This window comes from Labeo rohita, chromosome 22, assembly GCF_022985175.1.
Source record: "Labeo rohita strain BAU-BD-2019 chromosome 22, IGBB_LRoh.1.0, whole genome shotgun sequence".
NCBI lineage: Eukaryota > Metazoa > Chordata > Actinopteri > Cypriniformes > Cyprinidae > Labeo > Labeo rohita.
This window is the reverse complement of record NC_066890.1, coordinates 47,951,110-47,961,898: the sequence shown is the minus strand read 5'-3', so window position 1 is coordinate 47,961,898 and position 10,789 is coordinate 47,951,110. Positions and strand designations below refer to the sequence as shown.

Below are 10,789 nucleotides of genomic sequence, written 5' to 3'. Positions count from 1 at the left end.
CTTCGATCGTCCTCAGAACACAATTTAAGATATTTTGGATGAAAACTGTCACATTGACTGCCAAATACCACTGCCAAGGCCGAAAAAAGTATGAAAGACGTCGTCAAAATAGTCCATTTGCCATCAGTGGTTCAAGCATAATTTTACGAAGCCACGAGAATACTTTTTGTACAGATAGAAAACAAAAATAACGACTTTACTCAACAGTTCGTCTCCTCTGCGTCACTGTAGCGCCATCTGCTGGCGAGTATCTGGACGCTAACTGCGTACGCTGTGCTGCCACATCACACGGATACGTTTTCTACGTTTATTTACGGTTTGATTCGAATGAAAACAGCGTATCCGCATGACGCAGCTGACAGAGAACGGCGTATGCAGTTTGCGTCCAGTGGATACTCTCCAAAAAAGCGCTACAGTGACACAGAGGAGACAAATTGTTGAATAAAGTCATTATTTTTGTTTTCTTTCCATACAAAAAACATTCTCATAGCTTCGTAAATTATGCTTGAACCACTGATGGCAGATGGACTATTTTGACGACGTCTTTCATACTTTTCTGGGCCTTGACAGTGGTATTTGGCAGTCAATGGGACAGTCACAAACCTCCTGGTTTTCATCCAAAATATCTTTGTGTTCCAAAGATGAACAAAGCTTTTATGGGTTTGGAATGACATGGGGGTAAGTGATTAATAAAAAAAAAAAAAGATTCATTTTGGGGTGGAGTATCCCTTTAATAAAAAAATGGACTGGAACGCAGCCAGTTTTTGTTGTATATTAGATTCAGTCACACTAATGGCTCATTTTGCTCATTACAGATCAGGGCCTACCTTTACTCTATATCATGCTGATTTCTGCTTCTGGATCTCTGTTGATTGTAGTTTCAGTCGTGATGTGCTGCATCTGCAAGAAAAGTAGAAAAACAGGTCAGGAGGATAAACTATTCATCCAAATAGCTTTAAGTGTACAAGTTTAAACTTTGGAGTAAAAATGCTGAAAAAATTTTTACTGATTTTTTTTTAATGATTTTTTTACTTAAATCATTGTATAGATAAAGTTGGTCTGTTCTTGGTTTTGTTGTGCATCAGCAAGATTGCTGACTGAGTTTGTGTTTTGTTGCAGAAGTCGGATGCTGTGAATGAAAACGTCCCCAAAAAACCAATGATCAAATACTGTGCATCTGCGTCTACCAGAAATGACTTAGCACTCATGCAGGACCCTGACTCATATCTTCTGCTGTTTTTTTTTTTTAACTTAGTCTTACAGCATCCAGAATCTCAACCATAATGTCTTTCACACAAGCACATTTTTTACTGTGATATAAACTGCAGTCAAATAATGTTGGAGGTCAAACAGGATTGACAACCCACCAGGGTTTCTGCAGGTTTTATGAGGGTAAATTTAAGACTTTTTTTTTAAGACCAACTAAAGAAAATTTAAGGGAAAAAAAAAAAAAAAAATCAAAGGGAAGGCAATACAGCAATATGTTATCTAAGTATAGTTCGAGTTTTACTTTCACTTTCAAAGTGACAGCAATTCAGTGTCTAGCAATTGTTTGTTATTAATTTGTTTGAGTGTTCCCTCTTTTCCTTGCTTTCTGGTTTAATGTACAATTCTCATTACATGTCTCAAGTCTCAGATTATTTTGAGATATAGAAATAAATCAACTTTATATCCTGCCATCCTATGAGTATAAACCACAGAGTTAAATGTTATTCTTTTCAGACATCACAAGACCATACAGTCATCATTGACCTTTTAATACACCACAGATGCCATGTAGCAGGAACACTTATTTTTAGGTAGTTTCAAACCTCCTTGAGAATGCAGGGTATAAATGCACATGCAGACAAAGAACTTCAGCTTCTTCTTCTGCTTCTTCTCCTTTTCTGCTCTGAAGCTCACAGGCTAGCCTAGACCTTCTATAGACCTAACCTTCTCAGATTTGTAAGATTTGTAAGACTTCTATGATTATACACTTTATAGATTTCTTAGATTTATATTAACTTAATTTGATTTGGACTGACTAAGAAAGACTTTTATTGAGTTTGCGTTATGTAATTTATTTGTGAAATGATTGGATTGAACATTCTTATTGAAACACTTTTATTTTCTCATTTTTAAAGTTATTAATAATTATATTACTCATTTGCATTTCTGAAACATTTTGAATACAGTTTAAACTTCTCCAACCCACCCGTCTGACGTGGATTCGATTTTGCATCAGCGTCAATAGCAGAACAAGAAGAAGCCCTTCACCTACAAATAAAACACACAAACAAATAGGCACTTTTCTGCAAAAGCACTTCATCGCAACAGATTATACAATGTTTCTAAAGAAAATTAGACCACATCAGTGTTACGTGTAGTGCTGGACGGACGAGACGGGAAACAAGATAAGATACAAACAAACACTTTAATATAAATCTTCAGGCAGGAACAGGCAGGAACAGGCAGGAACAGGCAGGAACAGGCAGGAACAGGCAGGAACAGGCAGGAACAGGCAGGAACAGGCACACACTCCAAAACAACATTAAGGACCAACAGAGAACTCAGAATACAAGCAGACTTATAAAGGGTGAGACTAATTACATACAGGTGTCGACAATAATCAGGGAGAAACCAAAGTCAATACAACAACAGGGGGAGACAATGGGAGAAACCAATGACAAGCACAGACATGAATGTGACAATCAGTGTAACTTTCAGTTTGTCACATGTAATAAGTCATAGCAATTACTGGCAAGATGATCAACTGTTTTGACATTATTATTATTTTTTTTTTTGTTTTCATTTAATATTTATTTATTTATTTATTTTTTACTATTTAGAACATTTAGCATCTTGATAACAGCCAGAAGAACATTTATATGTTACTATAAATAACACACAATCAGAGTGTGAGTGTGTGTGGGGGTGTTGAATGAGGTGGAAACTGTCGAAGAAAATGTTTTACACGTTTATATTCCTCCATCTGTGTTGTTGGGGTCTGACTGGTAAGTTATAAATTTCTCATTTTCTAGTTAGATAGTTGGAAGATGTGCATTTGTTAGTTATTTTCACATAAATGAACCCTCTGGTTATTTTCCAGCCATTTTCGGAAATGCTATGTTATTGCATTGGAATAAAAATGGAACACCACATTAGATTAGTTTTGTTGTTTTAGTGTCCTTCAAACCAAATGTAGGTACAAACTCAAACTCAACCTGATTTCAGGATTTTTTTTTTTAACCAAGAAGAGCCTTAATCTCTGACACCTTATGTTCATCAGGTGTGTTTTACATCATCATCATCACAGCAGAATTGTTCATTGGTGTGTTCAGCTGTGAATGTGGGTCATGTGACTCTCTCCTGGTACAAAAGAAACAGTTTATTGTCCAGTATCAGCGATGTCAACATTAGTCTCTCTCTACCTCTGGAGGTAGAATACCAGGATAAAAACACCTACAGCTGTGTGATCAACAATCCCATCAGCAACCAGACCACACATCGGGACATCAGTCAACTGTGTCACACTTGTTCAGGTATGTTGGTGTTGATATTAATGTTAATTAATTAAGCTCTCAGTTATGTAGTGTCGATGTTTGACAGTGGCTGCATTTGCAACACGTTCTCAACTCGTCACATATTGACGCTTGGTCAGGACCCCTTGGCGTCAATTTTTAATGCTCAAGGTACCCCTTTAGTATAATTTTTCGACTCGCAGGGTCCTCCATTGTTTTCAGTTGTTCGTCTTAATTAATTGTTATGCAATCATTTGTAAAAATAGAAATTATTTTATATAAATGTATACTTTAAACGTATACCCCACCCATAACCTAAACCTACCCACTTCTGAACAATATAAAACACGCAACATGCAAATATAAGTACAGTCACAGGTATTTATTGCAAAAAGTGACCATAAACTAGCAGTATAAAAGCACTACAAACAAGTCCTGTTGCATTCCGAGTCTTCTGAAGCCATATAATATCTTTATGCGAATAACAGAAGGTTTTAATCGCTGAAAATGATCCCGCTCCACTAACGCGCTCATATCTCATTCAAAAAGATACTCCCGAACATGACGCAATCAGTCACGAGACATCCAAGAACCAATAGCATTTCACAACCAAAATTTGCTTCTTGGCTGTATTTTTTTGAATTTGTGCACAGACAGACTGCAGTGCAGCACACGGGACGGCAGACGCAGATGGAGACCGCATCTATTCTTCTCACAAATCAATCGTTTTGCTTCGGAACCCTTGGAATATTAATACTTTTTGAATAAATGATGATAGTTGTATCTGCCTGTTATATATTGTGTTTTATTGACAAATTAGGTTTAGGGGCAGGGGTTGGGGTTGGGTTAAATTTGTAAATAGTGTAATATAAATGAAACTGTTGTGACTATTTGCAATGGGAAAAAATATATATATATATATCACACCCTAACATATATGCAATAATAGCAATATTATTGCCCATTATACAATTTATTCATGACAATAAAATTTCCAGTGCCTTTCGCGTCAGGACATTGACGCCAATGGTTTCTTATGTAAAGTACTGGAGGACCCTGCAGGTCGAAAAATGATGCTAAGGGGGTACCCTGAGAGTCAAGAATTGATGCCAAAGGGGTCCTGACAGAGCGTCAATAAGTGACGAGTTAGGAGTGAGAACATGTTGGCATTCCACTCCACTTTTAGACACGCATTTACACACGACCTCTCATTTTTGACCGAAACAGCGAGTCTGTTTCAAGTCAAGTCAAGCTTTATTGTCATTCTGCTACATGTGTGGACATACATTGGAACGAGATGTCGTGTCTCGCAGGACCACGGTGCTACCTAAATAAACATAAATATGAACATAAATACACTACACGTAGAAACTATTTTTAAACCTATACATGTAACTATACATATACTATAAATAATTGACTATACATACACATAACCTAAGACAGACTATACAAGTAGTTTACGTAATAACTGTGCATGATAATGTGCAGAAGAGGTATTTAAAGGTTAAGAAGCAAATAGTGCAAAATGATTTGTGATGCATTGACTAGTAGACATTTGTAAGTCCTTATTAGGTCCTTGTAACATGTTAAGTGTTAATAAGAAAGTGTCTGGTGCATAGAGAGAAAAGAGCGTTTCTACAGGTGGTTTTGTCTAGCCCACTCACCTGTATGTTGCACACTCAGAGGTGCACAATGTTTTCTGTGTACATGTAGTGTTTATAGGAAAGTGTCTGATGAATATAAAGATGAAAGAATGCGTTACTACAGGTGGTTTGTCCAGCCCACTCACCTGTGTGTAGTGCACTCAGAATTGCAAAAGTTGTGTTTTGAGTTTTTCAACAGTTTACATTGTGGATAAGGTTTCAGAGGGGGGTGAGGTGGTTGGAATTGAGGGCTCTCACAGCCTGGGGGAAAAAGCTGTTAAGCAGTCTTGCAGAGTGGGCTCTGATGCTCCTGTAGCATCTTCCTGATGGCAGGAGCTGGAAGAGATGATGGGAGGGGTGGGTGGGGTCCTTCACGATACTGGTGGCTTCACCTGAGCATTATGCAAGGAAAATGTCCAGAAGGGAGGGGAGAGGGGCACCGATGATCTTTGCAGCTGTGTTCACTGGCCGCTGCGGGGTCTTACGGTCAGCAGCACTGCAGTTCCCGTACCAGACAGTGATGCAGCTGGTCAGCACACTCTCAATGGTGTAGAATGTAGAATGTGGTGAGGATGGACGGAGGGAGACTTGCCCTTTTCAGCCGGCGGAGAAAGTGGAGGCGCTGTTGTGCCTTCTTGGAGAGTGACATGGGGTTGGTGGTCCAGGTGCTGCTGACTCTCTCCACAGCCGAGCTATCGATGGTCAGTGTGGTGTGGTCAACAGAGTTCCTCCTGAAGTCCATCACAACCTCCTTTGTCTTACTCACATTGAGGGACAGGTTGTTTGCACCGCACCATTCAACCAGTTGTGCCACTTCCTCTCTGTAGGGTTTCATCATTGTTGCTGATGAGACCTACCACCGTTGTGTCATCAGCAAACTTGATGATGTGGTTGGAGCTGAACTTGGCAGTGCAGTCATGGGTCAGCAGCGTGAAGAGCAGTGGGCTGAAAACACATCCCTGAGGAGCACCTGTGCTCAGTGTGGTAGTGCTCGAGGTGTTGTGGACGACACGGACTGACTGAGGTCTTCCAGTTAAAAAGTCCAAGATCCAATTGCAAAGGGAGGTGTTAAGGCCCAGAAGGTTCAGTTTGTTGATAAGCTGTTGTGGGATTATTGTATTGAATGCTGAGCTGAAGTCAATGAACAGCATTCTAACATAAGAGTCTTTGTTTTCTAAGTGGGTAAGAGCCAGGTGAAGGGTGGAGGAAATGGCATCGTCCGTGGATTGGTTTGGACGGTATGCAAACTGGAGCGGATCGAGTGTGTTGGGGAGGCTGGTTTTGATATTGTGCATAACTAACCTCTCAAAGCACTTCATCATGATTGGAGTCAGTGCTATGGGACGGTAGTCATTCAAACAAGACACAGGGAACTTATTTGGTACTGGAATTATGGAGGTGGATTTGAGACATGTGGGGATGACTGCGTGGCTCAGCAAGGTGTTGAAGATATCTGTTAGGACATGCGTCAGCTGGGCAGCACAGTCTATCAGTACACGGCCAGGTATGTTGTGTCTGTGTATTGTAGGTGGCCGCCTCTCTGAACATGTTCCAGTCTGTGCACTGAAAGCAGTCCTGTAGTGTTGAGGTGGCATCATCTGGCCATACTGTAATCTCTTTTTGAACCGGTTTGGTAAATTTGAGAAGTGGTCTGTATGCTGGGATTAGCATGACAGAGATGTGGTCTGAGTATCCGAGGTGGGGCGGGGTTTAGCTTTGTATGCATTTTTTACTGTTGTGTAAACCAAGTCCAGAGTGTTGTTCCCCCTTGTTGCAAAGTTCACATGTTGGTAGAACTTTGGCAAAACTGACTTTAAGTTCGGGTGATTAAAGTCACTGGCAATGATGAAAAAGTCGGGGTTATTTGTTTGTTGTTCGCTGATGGCGCTGTACAGCTCGCGAAGCACGTCCTTAGCATTTACACACGACGGGATGTAAACCGTGACAGTCACAATTGCCGTGAACTCCCGCGGCAGATAGAACGGACGACACTTCACAAACATAAACTCCACCAGCGATAAACAGTGTTTTGTCACTACCACAGCATTGTTACACCATCCCTTGTTGATATAAACACACAGTCCTCCCCCGCGAATCTTACCAGACAGTGCTGTATCTCTGTCAGCTCGGTAGCAGGTTAGCCCGTGCATCTGAATGGCGGAGTCGGGAATGTTGTCGTTTAGCCATGTTTCAGTGAAAACAAACACACAACAATCCCTTGCCTCGTGCATATTGCTCACCATTCGCTGTTGTCCTAAAGACACTGGGTGGCAGTGAGCCTAGGTGTGAGGGCCCTTTCATCGCTGCTTGCAGCTTTAATTAAATGTTATTATTTTTTTATTTTTGGAGTCTGGACCTCTCCAATTGATTCTTTGTGATTATTTCTTTATTACTTGATTGGACAATGTAGGTGATGTCTGGGAAGGTGACGTCAATGAATACCATCTATTTGTAGGCACATTGAACACAATCATCTGCGGTCTGCAAAGGAAGACACAGCAGTTTCCGTTTCAGTGTCAACTGCCATTATGACTAACACGTCATGAACTGTTTTGACATTTAACAACAACTAAATGATTACAAATCTTTCAAATTAAATGATGTTTTTCATTAAAGACTGTGTTCTGCTATTAAGAACCGTTAGAGTCTTGATAACAGCCAGAAGAACATTTATGTGTTACATACAGTATAATCACACACAATCATAATCAGCAGATTCAGAGAGCATATGTGGGTGTGAACAAGAAAAGTCACACTCTGTTGGAGGAGGAAACAGACCAGGTTTCACGTTTTCAGCAGACATTATTATTAGACTTTTCACTTGACCATTGAAGAAAATGTTTCACAAGCTGTTCTGGTTGTGTTGGTGGTGTCTGACTGGTAAGTTATAAATGCATATCTATTTATTTTTTTTTTTTTTTTTTTTTCTGTTGTCAGAGTCTTAAAGCTGCTGCTACTGTTCAAATTAGTTAGAGGATTTGCATTCTAAAAACAGAAAACCACATTAGATTAAGGATTTTCTGCATAGCATAATGGATAAACATATTATTTTGAGATCTACTTTGGATTCAGGCCCATGTTTCAGTGAGCCTACAGTGTAATGTCCAGGACTTATCTCTCTTTTTTGTTGTTCCAGTGTCTTTCAAATCAAATTTAGGCACAAACTTCACCTGATTTCTGGATTTGTTAACCAACAAGAGCCTTAATCTGTGACAAAACCTTTTTTTTATGTTTATCAGGTGTGTTTGGTGAGTCAGTGTCAGTGAGTGAAGGAGATTCTGTCACTTTGCACACTGATGTTACTGAAATACGTAAAGACGATGACATACTGTGGAAATTTGGAGCTAAAGCATCCACCATCGCTGAAATCGATACAGCTCATGAAATCTTCTCCACATTTAATGGTACTGATGGGAGATTCAAAGACAGACTGAAGCTGGACAATCAAACTGGATCTCTGACCATCACAAACATCACAACTCAACATGCTGGATGTTATGAACTAGAGATAATGGGAGCAAAATGGTCATCAAAAACATTCAACATTTCTGTCTATGGTGAGTAGAGATCATTTGTCCTGTCATTTGTATATTCTCGATTAATTAAAGGAATACAGTAGTCAACATTTGAAGTGGATCAAAACTTTTTATCAAAGTTGTCATTAAAACCAAAACAATACCAAAGCTTGTCTTAGAACAACTTTGATGAACTTTTTTGATCCACTTCAAATGTTGACTACTGTATTTTGGGTGCAGTATTAAGTTTATTGTACAGCATGTGTGGCATAATGTTGATTGACATACAAAAATAAAATAAATAAAATAAAATAAAATAAAAATAAAATAAAATGAAAATAAATAACCCCTAATAAGTGGAAGTATATTTTTGTGGCAAGCTTAATTATATTGAACTTAGCTATGAATATTCCTTTAAATATTGACACACTGAAATGTGCATTTGTTTTACAGTTTGAGACGACAGAAACACTCACTGGCCAATAACACATGACACCAAACATAAGATTTGTTTAGATTTACCAAGATTTCTGTTTATTCTCTATATTTTCCAGCTTGTCTGCCTATTCCTTACATTACCAGGAACTGTTCATCATCATCATCACAGCAGAATTGTTCATTTCTGTTTATTTTCTCATGTTTCCAGCTCGTCTGCCTGTTCCTGTGATCAGCAGTAACTCTTCACAATGTTTATCATCATCATCATCATCATCATCATCAAATTGTTCATTGTTGTGTTCAGTGGTGAATGTGAGTGATGTGAGTCTCTCCTGGTACAAAGGAAACAGTTTATTGTCCAGCATCAGTGTGTCTGATCTCAGCATCAGTCTCTCTCTACCTCTGGAGGTGGAATATCAGGATAAAAACACCTACAGCTGTGTGATCAACAATCCCATCAGCAACCAGACCACACATCTGGACATCAGCAAACTCTGTCACACATGTTCAGGTATGTTGGTGTTGATAGTAATGTGGATTAACTAAGCTCAACTCTCAGTTATATAGTGTTGAAGTTTGACAGTGTTTGTTGTAGATCACACTAATGGCTCATTTATTACTATTTTTTTTTTTTTTTTTTCTATTGCAGATCAGGGTTTACCTTCATTAGACAAAGTGCTGATTTCTGCTGCTGGATCTTTGTTGATTGTAGCTGCAGTCGTGATGTGCCGCTTCTGCTGGAAATGTGGTAAAACAGGTCATGAGAGCATGCAATTCATCTGATATGTATGATATGTGAAGAGTTCAGATTCAAAAGCCTCTAAATGCTGACTGAAATTTTCATCTAAATTGTGCATTTTATAAGGCTCCTATGTTTAGGTTCAGTAATTTCACTCTAATGGCAATGTATAGGTATATCAACAAGGAAAAAAATATTTGTAAAGTTTTTCAATATCAATAAACATTTTTATATATTTTTTTGTTTATTTATTTTTTTTTAAGTTTGTTTCCTCAAGGCAACATTGTACCACAATGGACAAAATGAAACATTTGATATTTTCATGCAGAAAAAAAAAACTTATTTAAAAACACCAATATCTTTAATCAAACATTTGAACAAATAGATTTATCACACTTTTGATGTTTTGCACATCTCATATTTAACAAAAAGTAAGATTTCATACCCACATGTTGCTTTCAGGCAACTCTGTACCATCGTGGATCACAAGTATAACCAAACTATCATATCTGTTATCATACCAAAACATTATAATTAGTGTTGTTTCAAAGTAAAAAAATAAATAAAATTATCATAACCTTATGCTAATATATAACTTATCCTTACAAGCATTCACATACACACACAAGCACATGCATGTAAAATCTCTGTGAGTGCGCATTTTGTTTCAGTTTCAGTTTTACTCGCTCCGTATCCAATAAAGAAATCCAAGTATTCCGTTTTCTTGTCAAATATCTTCCTTTATTCTTCACTGAGCGATAAATAAAACAAATAAAATCAAATAAACAAAATATAATCCTAAATCTCAAATATTACGGATGCGGTAAAGAAAACTGTGACTCCGCTGTATTCCAAGAACTCAAACCGCCAAACTTGACATACGCGATTTTTAAAGAGCCAGTACACAATTTTAAAGTAGTGCATATTTTCTATGTAAAATACAGAATATTT

At 38.3% G+C, this 10,789-nt stretch overlaps 1 protein-coding gene across 2 annotated transcripts; it reads left to right on the top strand.

Moving 5' to 3' along the window:
- Window positions 1-850: 850 nt before the first annotated feature.
- LOC127154075 (SLAM family member 5-like) lies at window positions 851-10,007 on the top strand. 2 transcript variants are annotated; one of them, XM_051095483.1, is made up of 4 exons: window positions 851-923; window positions 8,386-8,703; window positions 9,308-9,610; window positions 9,749-10,007. In XM_051095483.1, exons 1-4 carry the CDS (start codon window positions 890-892, stop codon window positions 9,880-9,882), a joined length of 789 nt encoding a protein of 262 aa, XP_050951440.1. In that variant the 5' UTR covers window positions 851-889; the 3' UTR covers window positions 9,883-10,007. The 2 variants fall into 2 exon arrangements, with proteins under 2 accessions (XP_050951440.1, XP_050951439.1); XM_051095482.1 differs by lacking the exon at window positions 851-923 and adding an exon at window positions 7,962-8,026.
- Window positions 10,008-10,789: the final 782 nt, after the last annotated feature.

What these genes read in the sequence shown, in the direction of transcription:
- LOC127154075 (XM_051095482.1), top strand. Translation starts at nt 7,984, where the DNA reads ATGTTTCACAAGCTGTTCTGGTTGTGTTGGTGGTGTCTGACTG. An exon ending in GTGTTGGTGGTGTCTGACTG is followed by an intron (nt 8,027 to 8,385) that starts GTAAGTTATAAA and finishes TATGTTTATCAG; the next exon opens with GTGTGTTTGGTGAGTCAGTG. An exon ending in ACTCTGTCACACATGTTCAG is followed by an intron (nt 9,611 to 9,748) that starts GTATGTTGGTGT and finishes TTTCTATTGCAG; the next exon opens with ATCAGGGTTTACCTTCATTA.